The sequence below is a fragment of the Pseudonaja textilis genome, chromosome 1 (genome assembly GCF_049901715.1).
Source record: "Pseudonaja textilis isolate UNSWEBS1 chromosome 1, rPseTex1.2, whole genome shotgun sequence".
NCBI lineage: Eukaryota > Metazoa > Chordata > Lepidosauria > Squamata > Elapidae > Pseudonaja > Pseudonaja textilis.
Window position 1 is genome coordinate 16,489,445 of NC_141990.1, and position 22,850 is coordinate 16,512,294.

The following is a 22,850-nucleotide window of genomic DNA, read 5'->3' on the forward strand; positions in this document are numbered from 1 at the left end:
GATTTTTCTTCCTACAGTACACACCTAAAGGAAAGGAAGAATAGCTGCCTTTTAATAGTAACACTGGGACCTATCTATTTGTAAAGCATTGGTAGAGATCCATTGTACAAAGCCATGACTTGCTTTATCCTGGGTTATTCATTATGTTTTATCTTAACGAGTTTAGCAGAAAGAAATAGGAAAAAAATACCAAAAAATGGAAAGGAAGTACAGGAGAAACTATAAAACAAAACACAAATAAAACACAAATAAAACCAGAAAAGGTAGAAGTTATCTAGTTTTGTCACATGTCAGTCAAATGACAGAGAGATATCTAAATCTACCCAAAGGGGTAACATAAAATAAAAAAAATAACAATTCTCTAATAATAGAGGAAATCATAACAGCTGTGTCACAGAAAGAAGTACCTAGTAGTTAAAAATGCCTTTTGAAAAACATATCTCTTGAATCCAATCCTTCATAACAAGAATGGTACTACTTTTTCATTAACTTTTCATTTATGTGTTCAATAAATGGTTGGGCTCCCACAATACCCAAGCCCAAACCAATAAGCCACATGGTACAATGTGTGAATGGATGCTTATTTTTTTAATGTTTTGGCAATGCTTGGGAAAATGTGGCTGCGTAATTAATGATGAGTCACTGCACCACAAAGCAGCGACTGCCTTCCTTTGTCACTAGATCATTGCAGAGTCATCTTTACCGTTTATTTATTAGATGTATTTGCCCGTCTTGGTTCTATGCAACTTTTATTGTTAAGCATGGTAAGGAGCCAACTAGGGCCAGACCTCCATCCCTGCCCTTCCCACATGCTCTTACGAGACTCCCTGGGCATTTGAGAGAGTCCTCAGGGTGGCACACTGTGAGGTGGCTGGGCCACCTGCCTGCATCTTTTATAAAGGCACCTTGGTGGAGATTGTAGGAAGCCTCTCCTCTCCAGATTACAATATTATTTATTCTTAATATTAAAAGAGGCAGAAACAGGGATGAGCTGCTACGGGTTCACCCGGGTTCGGCAGAAACCTGTAGCCAATTCGGAAAACCATCAAATCCCATCCGTGGCTGGCCCCGCCCTCACTCCCCAGGAATCTCCATGTGGCCCATTTTGGATGTCAGGTAAGTGCAGAGCCCACGTGGAGGCTTGGGGAGGGCAAAAACTGGGCCTCCTGGAAGTTCTGGAAGGCCAGAAACAAGCCCGTTTCCTGCCTCCGGAGGGTCTCCGGAGCCCAGGGAGGTCATTTTTGCTCTCCAGAGCCTGGGAAGGATGAAAACAGACCCCCTGTTGTGGTGCAGGAGGCCTACTAGGCCACGCCCACCATGGCCACACTCATCCAGCAACCGGGCAGAGAAACCATTGCTGAAATTTTTGAAGCCCACCCCTGGCAGAATAGAAAAGAGAAAGAGAGAAAACATGTTCTTAAAGGCAGAAAGCAGCCCCAATCTTTCTTAATAGCCTCCAGCAGAAGCTTCAAGTCTTTAGAGAGGGATATTTTGTGCCCATTAAGGAAGATTGGGCCAATTTATTCATAAACAAAACACAGAGAAGGTTGGAGTTGGTGGGATTAAAATTTACATCCCCCACCTAAATTCTAAGAACAGGAAATGACCTTTAGGATATAATAGGATTTACCCACCACCTTTTAGAATAACAAAAGGCACAAGGCTTGCTATATTGCACAACCCCCTGGAGCATCTCAAAACCCTATAAAAATCCATCCATTTCTAAGCCAAGGGGTCGGCCACCCCAGAAATATGCTTCTGTCAATGAAGTTTCTGAAATCCAAATAAATCCAAATAAATAATTCCTTGCAGCCAGTTAGCCTCCATTTTATTTCCAGTGCTTTTCTCCCAGATTGGAAACGGACCAGATTTTTCTTCCAACAAGATGTTATAAGATGGGGGGGGCAGGTTCTGCCAGGAAAGGCAGTTTGTAAGAGAGATTGGGTTTTTTTTTTTTGTTTCAGGCAGGGGTCCTCTTGACCACACTAGGCATTGGATGCAAACCAATGACAAAACAGATGTATTTAATGATTTGATTTGATTTATATAGCTACTCATCTCATATATGTAATTTTGAGTGGCTTTCAAGGCTAAAACACAAGCAATAAATGCAAACAATAAGCATTAATAATAAACTCAAACAACAGTTGCTTATATGGATATATTCATGTGCTTTATATTGGGTCAAGACGGCAATGGGGATAATGATAATTTTTAAAAGAAAAAAAACTCTCAACAAAATCAGTCTGACTTAACAGGTACACATTCTTCTTGCAAAGTTAAAGAAATGGCTTGCTGTTCAGTCTCCCAGGATGTCTTTCCAGTTGCCCAGGCCTCTTACAATTGGGATTCCCTGATCTACCTGAATTACTAAGCCTACTTCTGTCAAATAACTCAAATAAATTGACCACGTGCTGCCATCTGCTGGGTTGTTATTATTATTACTGCATATATTTCTACCCTCCCAATCCTCCTAAAGGGACGCGTTGGCTCAGCGGCTAAGACGCTCAGCTTGTCGATCAGAAAGGCTGGCAGTTCGTTGGTTCGAATCCCTAGCGCCACGTAACGGAGTGAGCTCCTGTTACTTGTCCCAGCTTCTACCAACCTAGCAGTTCGAAATCATGCAAAAAATGCAAGTAGAAAAATAGGGACCGCTTTGGTGGGAAGGTAACAGCGTTCTGTGCGCCTTCTGCGTTTAGTCATGCCGGCCACATGATCATAGAGACAGACGTCTTCAGAAAGTGGTGGCTCTTTGCTTTGTAACAGAGATGAGCAACGCCCCCTAGAGCTGGAAACGACTAGCATGTATGTGCGAGGGGAACTGTTACCTTTACCTTTAATCCTCCTAAAAGCAATGTTTTTCAAACTTGACAACTTTAAGATGTGTGGACTTCCAATTCTCAGAATTCTCCACCAATCCACATGTCTTGAATTTGCCAAGTTTGGAAAAAAAAAACTGCCTCAAAATATTCAAGCCATATGAATAGAAAAACCATTAAATTAAAACAACAACCACCAAAACACTTTTACGAGAATCTTAAAGGAGAATTGATGGCAGTGATTTGGAGTAGGGACAATCTTTTATAGAGGCTGTTTTCTGCTCTCCCCCCCCCCTTTCAGGGATCTTGTACATTGGACAATTGATAACAAAATGTTAATTTGCTAGGACTATATACCAACCCCGCTTTGAAAAATACCGTGTTTCTCATATAATAAGGCCAGGTCTTTTTTTTTTGAGCCCCGAAAAAATGGCTAGGCCATCTTTTCGGGGGTGACTTAATTTCCCCCCCCCTTGCATCTTCGGGTGGGTGGGCGGCGATGGCTTGGATGTTGACCTCGGCGTTGGTGGGGCACTTTGTATTGGGGTCAACGCAGGCAGCACCATATCTGGGTGTGCAACAAAAGTACTTCCTAACAGCAAGCTCCCCCCACCATTCCCCCCCCATTTTGCATGTTTTAATATAGGCCTTAATTTGTGGGGAGGGGCTTAATTTCATTTCATGCCTATAAAACATGCTGGGACTTCCTATTGGGGGAGGCCGTATTGTTGGAGAAACAGGGTAGACTGCACCTGTTCGCCTTTATGGCATCTCTTCTGCCACTCAGCTTCCCCCGCCCCCGCCAAAAAAAAATATGAAAGAAACAATTGGGAAATGGCTTGTCCCATTACCTACTCGCCACCTGATCACTGGTTTTTGGATGCTTAACATCTTTTGGAGGACACCATTAGCCCCCTTAGACATTTCTTTCTGATCTGCAGGTGGTATTCGATGTCCAAAGGCTGAAGGCTGTCCAGCGAGAAGAAGGTTGGTTTTTGCTCCGCCCAGACAAATCCAAACCAAGATTGGATGAGTAAGTCTGAATTCTTAGTACCTACCAGATTATCAAAGGAGAAATGAAAACTGAAGCTAGGGAGCGCCTCAGAAGTTCAGAAGGGTTTCCTCCAACAGGTTATCTGAGAAAACGTCAGCCACATCTACCCGACCCATCAGAGTGGGGAGGCAGGGAATGCTGTGGGTCCTATCCCTGAGGGAGATACACCTGTTGGGATCCAGAAGAAGGGCCTTCTCCATGGTGGCTCCCTCTCTCTGGAACAGCATTCCCCCAGAGATTAGAATGGCCCACACTCTAGCACTCTTTCAGAAGTCCTGAAGGCCTGCTTTTGCCAGCAGGCCTGGGGAACCAAGAGCGGGATGGAGCCCATCAAATAGCTCGTGTGATCTGCTGTCGTCGGGGCGGGATGGGTGGGAGTTGGGGAGTGATTTTTTATTTATTTTTTCCAGATTTTGTTCTATTGTACTTTATTAATTTATTTGATTCTTTTTAAAAAAAAAAAAATTTTAAAAATGGTTTTATATTCTGTAAGCTGCCTCGAGTCGCCATGGGCGAATTAGGCGGCAATATAAATTCAGTAAATAAATAATAAATAAAAACATTAGAAGTTGCCTTACAGCAGTGTTGGTGAACCTTTTCAGCACTGAGCACCAAAACGGGAGCGCACACGCAGGAGCACGGAGAAGGGAAGAGCAGCTCCTTAGTGCTGGGAATGTGAGCTTTCGGTTTCCGGCGTGTGCATGTGTGTCACCCACCTAGTCTTCCGGTTTCCGGTGTGCATGCATGCGCAAAGATCAGCTAGACAGCACGCATGCGTGCTGGGAGCTGCTCTTCTGGTTTCCGGTGCTCCTGCTTGAGCAAGACCAGCTGGTTGGTGCACATGTGCACACCGGAACCCGGAAGAGCAACGAGTGCAAGCTAGTGTGCCCGGAGAGATGCCTCTGTGTGTGTCACTTCCGGCAAGCATGCTATAGGTTATTATTATTTTTTGTCCGATTAGTTAATTTTTCTCCTAAGGGTATTAGGAGCACTTGAAATCAGCTTTGCTTCTTTGGGGAATAAATGGAGAGATGCCTATAGGAAGCCTTCCATGAGATCATCCACTGAACTCACATTCCATGAGATCAAACTGAAATGTGTCTACCATCCCCAAATGCTAGGAAAGTGGTAACCATTATAAGGTATATTTAATATCCTTATTTTTCCATGTGTTTCAGAGGGAATCTAGGCTCCTTGCAACTTCAGGTACAGCTTCGGGATGAGATGGTTCTGCCATCCATCTACTATCAGCCTTTTGTTGAGCTGTTGTGCCAGGAAGTTAAAGCAGGGATAAAGGTGAGATGGAATACCAGAATAACAGAGTTGGAAGGGACCTTGGAGGTCTTCTAGTCCAACCCTCTGCTCAAGCGGGAGGCCCTACAGGGTTAAGTGAATGAGGCTTTCCCTTTGAAAGTCTCAAAAGGGAATCACATGACCCAGGATACTTAACCATCATAAATATTAGCCAATTGCCCAGTGTGTGAATTTTTGTCACGTGACCATGGAGATGCTGTAACGGACTTCAGTGTGAAAAACGGTTATAAGTCACTTTTTACAGTGCCATTGTAACTTCGAACAGTCACTAAATGAAGCGTTGTATGTCGAGGACTTCTGTACCATTTCAGACAAATAGTTGTCCAATCTTTTCTTAAAAACCTGCAATGCTGAAATACCCACAACATATGGAGGCAGGTCATTCCACTGTTTAAGTCTCTTGTACCATTCATGTCCCTGAAGAAGGAGTAGTTGGGAGTCCCCAGTTCTTATTCCAAACATTTCTGATCATCCTTGGGCGACCCTAGACCAGGTAGTTCTCCCATGCTAACCTACCTCACAACAGAACCCCACCATTAGGCAGAGTGAAATGCTGGCTTTGTGAAACTGGGGAAAGAGGCAACCAGCACAGCTGAGTAGCCATTCCATCTCCAAGTCATTCCCTTGAAGGATATAGTTCTTCAGGCCACAGAGTCTTTCCTGAACCTTCTAAGCTAGCTCACTGCACCCAGGGGTGATGGTAGATCTTCTCTTATTGCTAATATTGAAGCAAAATTGAGCTGCCAGATCAACGTACATGGAACAAAGGGCCATATCTGGAGATCGAGTCATGGCAATTGGAGTCCTTTTCTTTTCTTTTTTGTTTGAAACATTTTGTTGCTTATCAAAGTACAGTATTTTTCGGAGTGTAAGACGCTCCGAAATATAAGACATACCTAGCTTTTGGGGAGGAAAACAGGAAAAAAAAAACCTGCCTCTGCCTCCCAGCAATTTGCCTCCTTGCAGCAAACAGCAAACATCCTGTTTCAGCTTCAGCACAGCCTGATTAGCACATGCAGTTGATTGTTGGTTGATCGGCCTCCCGATGATCAGCTGTTTCAGGCTGCAGGGATTGCTGTCGCCTATTGCTGCCTCTGCAAATTCCATTTTCAGCCTCCGCATCCCTTCTTCAGCCTCCGCACACCACATTTTGACCTCCGCACACCCCATTTTTGGCTCGTTCTGGGTGACGGGGATTGGAACAGGTGGAAAACGGGGCATGTGGAGGCTGAAGACGGGACATGCAGAGGCCAAAATGGGATGCGGATGGCAAAAATGGGCATGTGGAGGCAGCAATAGGCGATGGCAATCCCTGAAACAGCTGATCGTCAGGTGGCCAATCCAACCAACAATCAGCTGTTTGTGCAAATCAGGCTGAGCTGAAACTGAAACAGGATGTTTGCTGCAAGGATGCAAATTGCTGGGAGGCAGAGGCCAAAGGGTGGGGGCTGGAGGGAGGGCGGGGCTTCGGCAACATTCGCTGTATAAGACTCACAGACATTTCCACCCACTTTTGGCGGTGGAAAAAGTGCATCTTATACTCTGAAAAATACAGTAGCTCCTTGCTTGATGAAGATTCTCAGACTGAAGAAGCTGCTTTGATAAGCTGCGAAATATTTCAAACCAAAAAGAAAAGAAGTCCAGTGGCCACGATTCACCTTCCAGGATAACTCTGCCTGGATGACTGAGAATCTTCATCAATGTTTCATCTTTTGCCTTAGGCAGGAAAATGTCTTTGGCTCACACTTATGGCTCTTGGGTGGCTTGGAATGGAAGGCATCGGCACAAAGGCTGTACGCGTGATGAAAATGTCCTTGATAAAGCAGAGAATGCAGAAGGTTATGTTCAAAGAGACACACGAAGCATTATGTTTTTAGGAAAAAATATCCCCTCCCCTTCTGAAGTTAATGTGCATTAACTTCTCCATGAAATGTATTTCTTCTGCCTACGCTCTTCTCCATACAGAACCAGAAACCGCACTTAATAACCCTGATTGATGAGACCACAACAGCTGAATGCAGACAGGAACTTGCAGTCAACCTTGTCAAGCTCTTCTTGGGCCAAGGCTTGATTAAAGAGTTCTTGGACCTCCTCTTCAAACTGGAGCTGGACAAAACCTGTAAGGACCAGGGCAGGAGGGAATAAGTTTGTGTGTGTGCTGTGCAAGCGTGGGAGGGAGGAGAGGGGAGGTTGCAGTGGTGGGATTCAGTTTTTTTTTACTACCGGTTCTGTGGGCGTGGCTTGGTGGGTGTGCCGTGGCTTGGTAGGTGTGGCTTGGTGGGCGTGGCAGGGGAAAGATACTGTAAAATCTCCATTCCCTCCCCACCCCACTAACCTGCTTTCAGCTCCATTCTCCTATGCAGGGCAACCAAAGAAGACTCAGCCAATCAGCTGGGACTCAGGAGTCAGAAAATAGATGGGGGCGGGGCCAGTCAGAGGTGGAATTCAAAACTACTGGTTCTCCAAACTACTCAAAATTTCCGCTACTGGTTCTCCAGAACTGGTCAGAACCTGCCAAATAGTGTTGACTCCTGGTGACTGTTGGAAAAATCCCTGCAATTTCCTTGGTGTGTGTGTGTGTGTGTGTGTGTGTGTGTGTGTGTGTGTAATTGGGGATGTTGAGTTTGTTTTAATTGCTTTTAATGTTAATGAAACCATGGATATTTTAATATTGCTTCTGTCACATAAATTGCCAAGAGTTCATTCCGATTTTCATGGGCTATACATGTAATAAATTAAATACCATGAAGAGTGGTATTTAATACCATGAAGGGTTCAAAGTGGTTAAACTAGTAGCAATAAGCAGTTTGTGGTTCCATGTGATATCTTAATGTGTAGCATGTAAACCAGGACACTATGTTAAATCTTTTTTCCCATTTTGGTACAGCATGCTATACAACAGGGCTCCTTAAACTTGGCAGCTTTAAGACTTATGGACTTCAACTCCCAGAATTCTTCCTCCAGTCATGTTAGCTCAGGAATTCTGGGAGTTGAAGTCCACAAGTCTTAAACTTGCCACGTTTGAAGACCCTTGCTATATAAGAACACATTTTGTTATTTGGATATACAGCATTTTGTGTAAATGCAGACATTGGGCTCACTAAACCTGTTCCATTCAGTTTATTAATGGCCTGTCATTTCTTGTCTCTTAATCCCAATGAGTATTGTGGTCGATTTTGTTGTGACCAAACTGCTTTGCCTCCAGTTTGGAATTATCAAGGTATATAGAAGCTTTCTGAGTAGGCAGGATGGGCAGCAGAAGGTACGCAAAAGAGAATGCAAAGAGGAGAGAATATCTGAAATAAGACATAAGGAGGAGAGCGCAATTATTTTTGAAAAAAGAGGGAAGTCTTTTGAGTTGGCAAAAAAAAATATTTGAAAGCCAGTGATGGCAAAGATGAATATCATATTGGTTTCAGATAATCATTTGTGCTGCTTCTATCATCTAAGAAAAAGATATATCTGAATCAAAGGAGACAACCAATGAAAGATGCCTTGACCCTTTCAAGGGTCAAATAGATAGCAAGTCATCCTGTTTTTTTTTTTTTCATAAAATGGGATGAAGTGGTTGAATGGGGTATATGGAACAGTGACCAATCATAAACCACTTTCTGTGTTTCAGCTGAACCCAACACGTTGTTTCGGAGCAACTCTTTAGCTTCTAAGTCTATGGAGTCATTTCTGAAGGTACTTTGTGGGATTCTGCCTTCCTTCTATGACAGGTTGTGGGAGGCTTTTACTAGCATTTTCTGATGATGAAGCTCACTATCTTCTGCTGTGTCTCTAATGTCTGACTGTGTAGGTGGCAGGTATGCAATACCTCCATCGAATCCTTAGGCCATCTATCAACCGAGTGTTTGAAGAGAAGAGATACATCGAACTAGATCCCAGCAAAGTGGAAAGCAAAGAGATCGGGTAGGAAGAAGGAAGGAGCCTCTCTCTTCACAAAACCTTGAGAAGTGGTTGTAGGTGATGGGCTGCTGGGGGTTTCTCAGGGGTTCGGGAGACCATCTAGCTAAGATTCTGCAGAGTTTGGGGAACCCCCCAAATCCCACTCCTGGCTGGCCCCGCCAACCCCACCCCTCCCAGGTAAGTGCAGGGTGTATGCGGAGGCTCAGGGAGGGCAAAAAACGGGCCTCCCGGCAGTTCAGGAAGGCCGGAGACCGGCCTGTTTCTGGCTTCCAGAAAGCCTCCGGAGCCTGGGGAGAGCAAAAACGCTCTCCCCCGCCGTGGTGCAGGAGGCCAACTAGGCCACGCCCACCATGGCCACACCCACCCAGCAACCGGGCAGAGAACCCATGGCTAACATTTTTAAAGCCCACCCCTGGGTGCCTTCACAAAATGGCAGCCCTTATGAGCATTATCAATCACTATCCTCCCATTTACCAGAATGGAAATAGGTGGGGGCGGGGGTGGGATTCTACCGGTTTGGACCAGTTCTATAGAACTGGTTGTTATGATTATGCGGAGAACTGGCAAATTGTGACCCTGGCTGGCCCCACTCCTCTCCGCCCTCCCCTCCCCTCCCAATCAGTCCTTATCATGCAGGCACGACATTGCTGACAGCATTCTCCCCGGCCCCAGTCCCCAGTCACTCCTTAAGGGATTTCTTTTTTTTCCTTCCCTCCCAATGATCAGCTGTTCCAATGACCATCCGTGCCGGGATCCCCCTCACTGTCTTACTGCTTCTCCCAGGAGGCTTCCCTGAGGCCCAGGAGGCAAAAAGGGGTGTGTGTGGGGGTGTTTCACGCCCTCCCTGCGCTCCGTGTTTTGCCTTCCTGGGCCCCAGGGAAGCCTTCTGGGAGCAAAAACGCCCCCCCCCCCAGGAGGCTTCCCTGAGGCCCAGACTACAAAAAAGCCATGCCTACCCAGTCACATGACCATGCTCACCTAGCCACGCCCACCTAGCCACACCCACAGAACCAATTGTTAAAAAATTTGAATCCCACCCGGGGTGGGGGTGGGGTGGATGGGACCTTTTGTTCTCCTATTTTCCATCCCCGGTTCTTCAAAAATGGCTGATTGGATTCTCAAATGCATTCTGGGAAATAACGTTGACGTGTTATTTTTTTAAATATGCCAGTTTCGATGTTAAAAATATATTTTAGAATAGAAGAACCACCATGTTAGTGCCTAAGACAACTGAGGGAAAGTTCTGTCAGTGTCAGACATTTAAATTCTTTACCCGGGTGCTGTTCAGGCATAAAAATGCAAAGTCTGGAGGATTTATATAATTCATAATAAAAACCAGATCTGCTTATCAAGGAACTAAAGTGGGTCTTGAATCCTAGTGCTTGCTAGAGGTGATTCTCATTGTCTTATTGCTCGAGGTTTTGTGATGAAAACATGTATCTGGCAACATAATTGTAGAACATTTGAATTTTGTAGCTGGTAGACAAGTTACATTGCATATTCCTCTGACACTTTGAATATGGAATAGCCTTGCTTTATTGTTTCTTAAGTAGTCAATTCCTATTCTTCCAGTAAGTCAGTATTAATTAGCAATTTCTCTGCATTATTTTTCTCCTTAAATGGATGTAGGTACAGGAAGAAATATTTATAACGTGACATGTATCTGTGCTTAGAACTTTGCTAAGAAGCTTTGCATGCTGAGAGTCCAAAAATATGTAAAGCACAAAAGGCATCTCGCTAGTACTGGAATTGTTGAATAAAATTTTAGATCTCTGGGTAGTACAATTACAGCACATTCTTTAGGAAATTAATGGTTGCCTGGTTGAAGAACCAGCACCAGTTGCCTGGTTGATCCTGGTTGCCTGGTTGAAGAACCAGCACCAGTTCTACTAGGGCTTCAGCTAAGTCACTGTTTCTCAACTGTAGCAATTTTAAAAGGTCTGGATTTCAGATTTCCAGCTGGCATGGGGAATTCCGGGAGTTGAAATCCACTCAGGTTAAAATGGCTAAGGTTGAGAAACACTGAGTTTAAAAGCTGCCTCTGATTCTAATGATGTAATAAGTCATTCAACCTGCTACTTTCCAGCAAACTAATGGGCTATTCAGGGCATGAAGCAGCCATTTTGGACGTCTGTGAAGATTCTCAGGCATCCAAGTCGTAGTTGTCCCAAAGGTGCTTTTTTTTTGAAGAGGAAACTGTTTTTTTTGTTTTTCTTGGAGGACATTTTGCTTCCCTGAATTGAAGCAGCTTCTTAAATGAGAAGAGAAACATCTTCCAGGAAAAACAAAGAACGTCTAGTTGCCTCTTGAAAAAAGCACCTTTGGGACAACCATGTTGAATATGTCATCAGTCTGATTGGGGACTGTATTTTTGGTAAAATCCCACATGGCTGTGATTGGCATACAGGGAAGGTCTGAGTTATTCGGTTATGTTTGCTTCTTGGTCCAGATGCTCTAGCCTTCACCGGATCCACAGTGAAAGTGAGGTGATCCAGCAGAGTGGCCAGTTCCTTCAGTCGTATCTGACTGACCTACTGAACACCATCACCAGGTCTGCCAAGATGTGCCCGCCTGTCATCCGTGCCACTTTTCAGCTCCTTTTCAAGAGAGTTGCAGAACGGTTCCCCGAAGAGAAAAATCAGGTTGGTTGGGCAGAATTAGATTCTTCTAACTCAATCCCGCTCCTCTTGCAGGAATGTGGGGTTATGTTTTTATAAATTCTTTGACAGTTTTTGTAATTACAAATTCTTTTGTAAGTCTTCCACTTCTTTGTCAGGTAAGGTAACTTGTGTGATCTTGTGGGAAGAAAAGCAGCAGGATCTTACCCAGGGGTGGGATTCAAATTTTTTAACAACTGGTTCTGTGGGCATGGCTTAGTTAGTGGGCGTGGCTTGGTGGTCATGTGACTGGGTGGATATGACTTGGTGGTCATGTTATTGGCTGGGTGTGGCCAACTCAATATCACTCACATCGAGGCACGCATCTCCTTGCCTGGCCTCTCATGACTGTGAGGATGCTGCAACAGTCGTAAGTGTGAAAAATAGTCATAAGTCACTTTTTTCAGTGTCATTGTAACTTTGAATGGTCCCTCCACACAAGCAAAGTACCAGCAAAGGAGGGGAGAAGAACTCCAGAGAAGTTCCTGAGACAGGAAGTCTAGTCCTGCCAAGAATGTAATAAGGGTTAACGGAGAGGCAGTTTCTGTAAGCAACACCAGAATGTTTCCTTTCTGCCTTCCTTACAGGATTAGGCCAGTAATTTCTTCTAACAACCGGTTCTAGCGAATAGGTGCGAACTGGTAGAATCCCACCCCTGATCTTACCGTCCCACCCAGCAGGGACTTGAATGTGTTTTTAACCAATACCTTAAGGAAAGGCCAGTTTCATTTCTACTTTTGTTATCTTATTCTTACCACTCTCCTTTTCTCCAAGACACAAATGGAGAGGTTTGGTATTGCCTGTCATATTGTTTTTGTCCTTGGTCTCTTCCCATCCCCTTTCAAAAACTCTGTCCTTCTGCACTTACAGAATGTGAAATTCATTGCCATCACAAGCTTCCTCTGCCTACGATTCTTCTCTCCAGCCATTATGTCCCCCAAACTTTTCCACCTGTGGGAGAAGCATGCCGATGCTCACATCAGCCGGGCTCTGCTTTTGCTGGCCAAGGTAAGACCTTGTCCCAGAAGAAATGCTCTGAATAGCCTGATGATGTCCAAAAGGGGTCCTTCTTTTGACTCTTGTCAAATGTCCCTGTTTTCTTTTAGAGTTTCTTATTTCATCTCATCTTGCTTCCCTTCCCCCTCTCCCTCTCCCCTCCCCCTCTCCATCTGCCTCTCCTTTACAGCCCTCTCCCTTTCCTCCTGCCAACTCCCCTCCTCTCCCTTCTGTCCCTCTCCCTTGCCCTTCCCCTTTCCTTCTGCCTCTCCATGTTCTTCTCCCCTCTCCCTCTCCTTCTCCTCTTTCCCGCTCCCCTCTCCATCTCCCTCTTCCTATCGTCTCCTCCCTTTCTCTCTCTCCCCTACTCCTCTCCCTTTCCCTTTCCCCTCTCCCTCTCCTTCTCCTCCTTCCCACTCCCCTTTCCATCTTCTGCTCCCTCTCTGTCCTCTCCTCCTCCTCTCATTCTTCCCACTCCCCTCCTCCTTCCCTCCCCTCCCCTTGAGCCAAACATGACACCTGATTGGATTGGACCAGGTGGCTATTTAAATCTCAGTCCCTTTCATCGCATGAGTCCCAGCATTCTCTCCACTGCAAACCATTCTGGCTTTTCTCTCAATCTGGGTGAAGCTTGTTCTTGAGTTGTGGTGACTTTATTTATTTATTTTGATTTGTCAATCGCTTACAAGATAATAGGTATAAGTATATGCATAGTTATGAATACATGAAATGGGTACATATCAGAAAAACAAGAGAAACAATAGGACAGGGAGGGTAGGCACGTTGGTGCGCTTATGCACGCCCCCTACAGACCTCTTAGGAAAGGGGCGAGGTCAATAGTAGACAGTCTAAGGTTAAAGTTTGTGGGGTTTGGGGAAGAAACCACAGAATCAGGTAGAGTATTCCAGACATTGACCACTCCGTTGCTGAAGTCGTATTTCCTGCAATCAAGTCTGATGTGGTTAACCTTGAGTTTGTATCTATTGTGTGCTCTTGTATTTTTATTGTTTGTAGCTGAAGCATTCATTGATTTTCTGATTTTTCTGCTGGGCCAGGCTGTCCAAAACGTGGGGAACATGGACAACAGCATCAGCCGCACCAAGGAAGCATGGATGGCCCCCCTGCAAGCCACCATTCAACGCGGTGTTGCCCAGATGAAGCAGTTCATCCTCCAGCTAATTGACATTGAGGAGAAAGATGGTAAATGCTTGATAAAGCCAAACAAATTAAGAAATGTTTTGGTTACTACAAGCAGCAGTGCTTTCTCTGAGCCATCAGCCAGAAAGTAGTTTAGTGGTATCTGAAATTTAGCGCCTGATCCCATTTCTTTTTTAGTATGGCAGTCTTCAGTTTATGACCATTTGTTTAATGATACTTCAAAGTTATAACAGCCTCAGAAAAAAGTGATTTACAATCCTGTTGTATGTATGTTGTAATATCCCATGCATATCTACAAAAGGTGCAGAGCCTGCATCCCAAGGACAAAAGCAAAGCTGATGACCAAAATAGCAAACTCCTGTGGATGAGTCTGGTTTCTCATCCTTGGTATCATTCAAAGAGGGGAAAGGCAGCAAAGCCAGATGGCTTCACTAATGGCTTTGAGTAAGACACCTTGCAGGGACATTCCCCATTAGCAACAAAGACTATATAAGTAGGGCTGAGGTTAACAATGAGGGCAGCAGATTATATCTGGTGATTTTCTGCCAACTTGTGCTATTACTGGTGTTATTATTATTTCCTGCTCATTCAAAACGCATGCACATATATTGCGTTCACTGCTGCGGCTGTTGCATTACAGAATTAGACCTGCAGAAGCCCATCTCCCTGCAACCTCAGGTTGTAAAAGAAGGGTACCTGTTCATCCACAAGGCGAGAAGCAAGGGGCCTCTCCTCTCGTTCTCTTTCAAGAAGCTCTATTTCTCTTTAACCCATGAGGCTCTCACCTGCGCCAAGACACCCAACTCCAAGGTAGGTGAAGGACAGAGACTGGCCACTATCAGAGGCTCTGGCCATGGTCCTTGCTGAAATCGCTTCTCTTGAAACCCTTTATATAAGTTGGGGAGTCCAAGGAAGGAGGGCCAAGGAAGGCTAGCCAATCATCACACTGTAGAAAGGGAAGTCCCTCCCCCCAAACAGCAACCAAATGGCCAGGCTCAAATTAGCTGACTTTAGACAAATTAGAGCTGTGATGGCATAGTAGTTAGAATGCAGTATTGCAAGCTAACTCCCTTCTGCCAGGAGTTCAAGCCTGACTTGATCAAGGTTGACTCAGCCTTCCAGCCTTCTAAAGTGGGTAAAACGAGGGCCCAGATTGTGGGGGGAAATAGGCCGACGCTGTAAACTGCTTAGAGAGTAAAGCATAGTAAAGCACTGGGAAGTGGTATATAGGTGTAAGTGCTATTGGTATTGCTATTTATGTGAACATTGAACTCTCTAGAAAAAGAACCAGTTCTGGGAAAAGTGGGAGGGAAGAGAAGTTGAAGTTGCTGAGCTGACTTCAGTTGCAGTTGCAATGAGGGCACCACTGGGAGATTTAAAAGACCATGTTAGGGATAGATCGCTGTGGATATAATCGCCGTGGCACAGTGGTTAGAGTGCAGTACTGCAGGCTACTTCTGCTGATTGCTGCAATTTGGAAGTTCAACTCTCACCAGGCTCAAGGTTGACTCAGCCTTCCATCCTTCCGAGGTGAGTAAAATGAGGACCCAGATTGTTGGGGGCAATAGGCTGACTCTGTAAACTGCTTAGAGAGGGCTGTAAAACACTGTGAAGTGGTATATACGTAAGTCTTAAGTGCTGTTGCTATTGCTATAATCTATTCTCTAGGAGTCAAAAACAACTTGATGGCACATAATCAAATCTCAGAGGCCTTGAAGCAACATAGTATAAGAATGTTGGACTAGGAATACAGAGACTTAAATTCAAGTCTCGGCTATTAAACTCTTGGTGTGATTTTGAGGACCAGCTGCTATTGTGCTGAAGAAGAATAACTTTCAAGAAAGCTCAGAATTTAATTTGTTAGCAATGGAATATGACAGTGTGATAGTACAAGTTTCAGCTACAGTGGGAAGAACATTTCTGGATGGCCAACAGCCACACTTAATGTTTTCAGTGGCAATGATTTTGGGGTAGCTTTAAGTGTTTTGCTGACTCAATGGTTAAAAATGCTCTGTGCACCTCGGTGTACAGACATGCTGGCTAGATGACTACAGAAGTGTCTTTGGACAACACTGCCCCCCTTGGCTAAAGAACAAAAATAAGCACCACCCCCTAGAGTTGGACATGACTGGATAGGGCCGTGATGGTGAACCTATGAGGTGGCACGCAGAGCCCTCTCTGTAAGCGCACAAGCCATCGCCTAGTTCAGCTCTGCCACACATGTGCGCATGCACCTCCCGCCAGCCAGCTGGTCTTCAAGTCTCTGCCACACATGTGCAGGGGGCGGGGCACATGTGTGGGGGGACATGCACGCATGCACGGGGTGGGGTGCATGCGTGGATGATGTGTGCATGCATGGGGATGCGCATGCATGCGCCAGGGATGGACCAAATGCACAGGGGGCACGTGGACACTATATTTTGGGGGGGGTGCGCATGCGCATTCACTTTGGACACTCGGTGCCGAAAAGGTTAGCCATCACTGGGATAGGGGAAAGCTTTGCCTTTACCTTTTTAAGTGTTTTCCATTTGAGGATAACTTTAGCAATAGCACTTAAGACTTATATACCGCTTTACAGTGCTTTACAGCCCTCTCTAAGCAGTTTACAGAGTCAGCATACTGCCCCCGACAATCTGGGTCCTTTAAAAGAGGATTTGTCAAATTCATGGAGGAAGAAAGCTCTACTTCTAGGTATTACCCATTGTGATGGTGTAAGAATCTCCATGATTAGAGACAGCCTGCTCCAGAATTCTAGTGGCTACGAGGGGAAAGTGTTGTTGGAAGCATCCGGTTGGATTCACAGTGAGAGACAAACTTTGTTTCCATTTGACTCAAGATTTCTTGAATATATATTTCTGGGATTTCCTTTCAGAAAAGCTCCTTTGTGCCACTGAGTAGCATCCGGGCAGCTGAGAAAGTAGAGGAGAAGAGTTTCGGTATCTCCCATGTCATGCAGATCATCTACACTAACGATGCTGGGCAAGAAGACACGGCTTACCTGCAGTGCAAGGTAGAGACACAGCAAGTCACATTTGGTTCTGACGGGGCGGGAGGAGCAAGACTTCATCTGGGTGGCCCCATGGCAGAAGTTGTATTGGTAGATACAACATGCCACTTGTTTTGTGTGAGGAGCAGCTATATCAATTAGAGAAATAAATACATAGAATCCAGCAGTTTCTCACATTTGCAAAACCGAGAGATGCTTTCAAATAAAATGCAAGGGAATCCAAATATTTTAAGGAGAAACAAAAACGCACCCCGTTGATACTTTGCCCTAGCAGGTGTAGCACTGGGCATCTTTGTCTGAGTTTAGAAGCTAAGCGGAGTCAGGTCTGCTAATACCTGGAAGGGAAACCACTAGGAAATCTCAGGGCTATAGTCAAAATTTCCCCAACCAAGACAGCAGAAAACTACCGTATTTTTCAGATTATAAGACGCACCTTGTTTTAGAGGAGGAAAACAAGAAAAAAAAAGTTTTTGCCTCCACCTTCCAGAGTGGGTCCGGAAGCACTCTGCAGGCCAAAAACACGCCGGTTTTTAGTCTCCCAAAGCCACCTCGCATCCCATTTTTGGCCTCCCCGGCATCCAGAAGTACTCCGCAGGCCAAAAACATGCCCATTGTTGGCCTCCGGAGCAGTGGTAGGATTCAAATTTTTTTACTACCAGTTCTGTAGGCGTGGCTTGGTGGGCGTGGCAGGGGAAGGATACCGTAAAATCTCCAGTCAGAGGTGGTATTTGCTGGTTCTCCGAACTACTCAATTTCCGCTACCGGTTCTCCAGAACTGGTCAGAACCTGCTGAATACCACCTCTGGTCCCACTTTCAGTCTCCCTGATGCCAGGGAGGGCAAAATGGGATGCGCGTAGGCTTCGGGAGGCCCAAAACGGGTCCATATTCGCTGTATGATGCACAGACATTTCCACCCACTTTTTTTGAGTGGGGGAATGCATCTTATACTCCGAAAATACGATAATTTCGTTCTGCTGCAAGAAAAGTATTTGGATGTACCAATGAATTCACCAGGAGATGAATTTAAATTGAGAGACACTTTATTTTTTATGTGAGTTTAACAATAGCATAGGCCTTATTTGCATTGTGAGAATGATCCAGGCATCGGTTAGGGTTAACCCCAATAATTCCAGTTTTGTGAGCCAATAGCTAATCTGGGGTGACTCATTGGTGCTGTTTCTGTTAGGATGAAAGGCTTGACTGCAGTACATGAAAACAAAGGACCACAGGCACAGAGAACCAAGAGAAGTTCAATTTTGCAGTCCCTCTCTAGATCTTTGTCTCAATAATGACTGATAACAAGGCCAGGTAGCCCTCCAGTAAGCAGTTAACATAACATGAAAGGAGTTTATTAAATTAATTTAGCCCCATCCACCTCGAAAAAAAAGAAAGGATCTGTCTCTAGCTAATTATAATCTTCTTTGAACACTGGGTCAATTAAATTAAGTTTTGCAGTTGACAGAACCTATATTAGGCATTGACATTTAATTAGACCGTGAAACCATTGCATCAAATACATTTGGGAAATAAATGAATCAGATGAATCATGTCTGAATCTGGTTGTAATTCCATTCTATATTTGCATTTTATCATTGGCTAATTTTAATATGCATGGTTAAGTACCAACTATGGTTCAAGCATCCGGTTATATTTCTATTCTCTTATGGACAAATGTCACAGTGAACAAGATTGAAGGTGTGTATCTTTTAAGGGAATTAAAAGTAGCTCAACGTTGGCTTCCTGACTTTTGTGTCCATTCTGCTTTCTATTGACTTGCAGTTTTCCCTGGTCGAGCAAGTGTGTGGGATATACAGCAACTGGAAAAATCACAGCCTGCGCCTTGTAGCATCTGTTTCCCTAGAAGGGATTGTAGGGCAGAAAAAGGGGGAATGTGTTAAAGGCCCTGGATACATCCAGTCAAAAGAATCCATGGCATTGATGTCTTTCTGCCTTGCCTTGTTTCACAGTGTGTGAATGAGCTAAGCCAGTGGCTCTCAGCCTTACGGAAAGTCTGCAGGAACAACGTGGGAATGCTATGTTCCTATCATCCAGGGGTTTTCAGAGGAGACAAATGGAGCTGCTGCCACCTAAAGGACAAAGCAGGTATTGCATCATTTGACAATGCTACTGTACTGCCTTTGTTCTCTCCCATATCTCTAGGTGTGGGAATGTGTGTCACAATGTTTTCTCTTTAAGTTTATTTTAATATATATCAAGATATATAGAGAGCTTTTTTTAAAAAAGAAAAACTATAGAAAATAAAAATGTACAGCTACTCCTTGTGTAACGATCACTCGCTTGCCTACCATTTAAAATTATGATGGCTCTTCCCAGAGCTATATGTCTGTGGAGAATCTCAATCCTCCAGATCATGGTTGTCCCAAAGGTGCTTTTTCAGGAGGCAACTGGACTTTCTGATTTTTTCTTTGAAGACGTTTCACTTCTCATCCAAGAAGCTTCTTCAGTTCTGACTGAATGGTGGGGAATAGAAGGACTGCAAGGAGTACAAAAGTAACTTGTGACCAGCCCATTACAGAGTCCCTGCAGCCATGTGATCATGATTCAAATGCTGGGCAGCTTATCATACATTTACAAGAGTTGCTGTGTCCCATGGTCACATGATGGTCATTTGCAACCTTCCCAGCCATTTGCTTCCCACCTGCAAAGTCAATGAGAAAGCCAGCAGAGAAGATCGTAAGGCACACCCTGGGATTCTCACTTAATGACTATGGCAACCATATAAAGACTGCAGTAAAAACAGTCATAAAATAAGGTCACATAACAATTCAATCCCTTAACAAGGAGTTTTCTTGCCCCTATTGTGGCTGTTAAGTCAACGACTATCTATAGTTTGGGACTACGTAGGACTCTTGGTCAGCAAGATGATTCTCCAGAATTGGAAGAGTGTGGTTTCAGTGCTCCCTTTCTTTGTTTTGAAGGTCTTGGTTGTGACAAAACCCGGCATGGAGTTACTCTGCGGGAATGGAATGATCCCTTGGATCCTGACTTGGAGGCTCAGCTGATATTCCAGCATCTGCTTGCAATTCAAGAAGTAATGAGGTGACTTGACTGACCAAGGCTTCCTCACCCAATGCTGAAGTATTCTTGTAAAACAGGGGTACTTTGGCTTTTAATTCTTCATGGGCCTGGATGGTGCTACATCAATCATTTAAAAGAAAGTTATGTGGTTGCCAAGAAATAACATCAGAATATAACCATCCTCAATCAAACACTCTAGAAAGAGTGCAGAGAAGAGCAACAAAGATGATTAGGGGACTGGAGGCTAAAACATATGCAGGAACTGGGCATGGCTAATTTAGTGAAGGGAAGAACAACGGGTGACATGATAGCAGTATTCAAATATTTGAGGGGCTTCCACAGAGAGGAGGGAAACAACCTATTTTCCAAAGTATCCGAAGGCCAGACAAAGAACAATAGATGGATACTGATCAAGGAGAGAAGCAACCTAGAACTAGGGAGAAATTTCCAAACAGTGAGAACAATCAACCGATGGAACAGCTTGTCTTCAGAAATTGTGGGTGCTTCATCACTGGAATATGCTCCACCCCATATTTGGGTAGATCAGGTTGCCCTGAGAGATCAGTCTCGCTGGAAAAACACAATCTTCCTCCCCTGCTTGGTGCAGCCAACAAAGTGAGGAGAGCCTGTGCCCTAGAGGTTAATACTTCTGCCTAATATGCAAGCAGCTTGGGTTTGAATCCCAGAAAGGTATGGCTAGCTGATGAGAGCTAAAAAGCTTGAAATAGTTATACTAGTCTCCCTTTATTTCTATGTCGGTAAAATTAAAATTTAACACAAAATAGTTTGTTGCAGAAGCCACTGCCTGCAAAGACTCCTGGATTGGGGCCGAAAGGTGAAAGCAGAAGCAGTATGTTCCATCCCATATTTGGGTAGACCAAGTTGCCCTGACAGTCTCACCAGAAAAAAACACTTCATCCCTTGAGGGTTTCAAGAAGATACTGGGCAGAAATGGTGTACGGTCTCCTGTTTGAGCAGGGGATTTGACTAGATGGCCTGCAAAGTCCCTTCCAACTCTGTTATTCTGTTATATTCTGCCCTAATTAGCATTTTTTTTCTTTTTTGGAAGAGATTGCAAAGACCAGACTCCTCTCTAGAGCACAAAAAATCTCCAGAGACCGTTCTCATCTTGGTCATTCATAGTTCGAATTGTTACCATCAGGGAGACCTTATAGGTGTCTTAAAATGAGGACTAATAGACTGAGGAAACAGTTTCTTTTCCAAGGCAATAATTGTCTGGAATCAAACAGTATGTTTGTGATTTAGTTCTATGTATAAAGTGGCATTTTTAAACTATCTAAACATATGTTTTAAGTAGGTTTTAGATGAGGTTTTAAATTATTATTATTATTACTTTAATTATTTTAATTTTTAAATACTGTGTAGTGTGATTGTGATGTGGTGTTTGGGGCACTGGAGTAGCTTTCAAATTTGTTGGAGTAGCTTTCAAATTTCATTGTATTTTGAATGCAATGACAATAAAGGTATTCTATTCTATTCTATTTAGGGAAGTGAGGCAGTGGTGGGATTCAATTTTTTTTACTACTGGTTCTGCGGGCGTGTCTTGGTGGGTGTGGCAGGGGAAGGATGTTGTAAAATCTCCAGTCAGAGGTGGTATTTGCCGGTTCTCTGAACTACTCAAAATTTCTGCTACCGGTTCTCCAGAACTGGTCAGAACCTGCTGAATACCATCTCTGAATTGAGGTCATGACTTCATGCAGCCGAGGGTGGAAGTGTTTTACAATGAAGATTTATAAAGAAAAAGAAAGCAGTTAAAGGAATTAGGATAGAAATGTTGGGAAGAGATCCTCTATATGACTACACTGATGAATAGGAAAGCAACATGTCTATTTTTCAGAAAAAGCAATCCTAAAGTGGATAAAACCACCTGATAAAAACATTTAAAGATGATAAAAATTAAATGCTCAAAGCAGTGTTTTTCAGACTTAGCAAGTTTAAGACCTTAACTCCCCAGAATTCCCCACCCAGCCACAATCTCTTAAACCTGAAAAATTATTGAAGTTTTGAAGTGATTATTGTATAATGTTCCTTTTCTTGTAGTGCTATTCACAAAATGCATCCCTATGTGAAATTTGTTGTATAATTTATTAACTTTCATTTTATTCTATTTTTTTTACTGTCCAAAGGGAAAAGTATGAGGAACTGTCAGTTCTGGAAAAAAATGAAAAACATCAGAGTGAAGGTATACAATTTAATTATTTAATTTAAATTTATTATTTAATTTAATGCCAGAATCCATTGTTAGGCAGTTGGGCAGCTAGTACATTTAACTAATAATAACATAGGTGGGTAAAAATGCCAAGTCCAGTCTAAACATCCTGCTGATTGTCCGACAAGCCATAATAATAATAAATGGTTGAAATGGAAAGGCTGGGTTGAGGTTGATTTTGTTCATAATGGTCAGGGCCCACACAACACCTTTAACAGAGTTGAAGAGGTATACATATTTATATATTAGTGGGACCTCGCCGAAACGTCGCCAAGATACTCTTAATTTTACACAGGAAAAGACCCAAACACACCTAGACCTACATACTTGTACCCGTGAAAATCTACGAAAACATTTATATATTAGTGTCTATATCAAGGGTCTTCAAACTTGGCAAGTTTAAGCTTTGTGGACTTCAACTCCCAGAATTCCTCCTTCAGTCATGTTAGCTCAGGAATTCTAGGAGTTGAAGTCTACAAGTCTTAAAGCTGTCAGGTTGGAAGTCCCCTGAACTGTATCATGACATGGATTTATAGATATCATAGCTTATAAATATGTAGAGTGAATTGAAAGATTGGTGTCAGTCCTACCAGGTAGATCAGACATAAAAACATGACCAGATGAGGTAATTCTACTTTATTATAAAGATACATTAACAGAATC

General features: G+C 43.8%; 1 protein-coding gene across 5 annotated transcripts in view; it reads left to right on the forward strand.

Annotated features, from left to right (window-relative positions):
* LOC113441612 (ras GTPase-activating protein 4) overlaps positions 1 to 22,850 on the forward strand; it is a 112,432-nt gene that overhangs the window by 88,505 nt on the left and 1,077 nt on the right. For all 5 annotated transcript variants that reach the window (XM_087926666.1, XM_087926635.1, XM_026708708.2 and 2 more), the window contains 13 exons: positions 3,761 to 3,852; positions 5,052 to 5,169; positions 7,153 to 7,306; positions 8,810 to 8,874; positions 8,990 to 9,102; positions 11,549 to 11,741; positions 12,627 to 12,764; positions 13,808 to 13,952; positions 14,551 to 14,720; positions 16,783 to 16,920; positions 18,886 to 19,021; positions 19,858 to 19,978; positions 22,105 to 22,160. In XM_087926666.1, the coding sequence (XP_087782792.1) occupies positions 3,761 to 3,852; positions 5,052 to 5,169; positions 7,153 to 7,306; positions 8,810 to 8,874; positions 8,990 to 9,102; positions 11,549 to 11,741; positions 12,627 to 12,764; positions 13,808 to 13,952; positions 14,551 to 14,720; positions 16,783 to 16,920; positions 18,886 to 19,021; positions 19,858 to 19,978; positions 22,105 to 22,160 (1,639 nt within the window). The remainder of the gene's footprint in view (positions 1 to 3,760; positions 3,853 to 5,051; positions 5,170 to 7,152; positions 7,307 to 8,809; positions 8,875 to 8,989; positions 9,103 to 11,548; positions 11,742 to 12,626; positions 12,765 to 13,807; positions 13,953 to 14,550; positions 14,721 to 16,782; positions 16,921 to 18,885; positions 19,022 to 19,857; positions 19,979 to 22,104; positions 22,161 to 22,850) is intronic.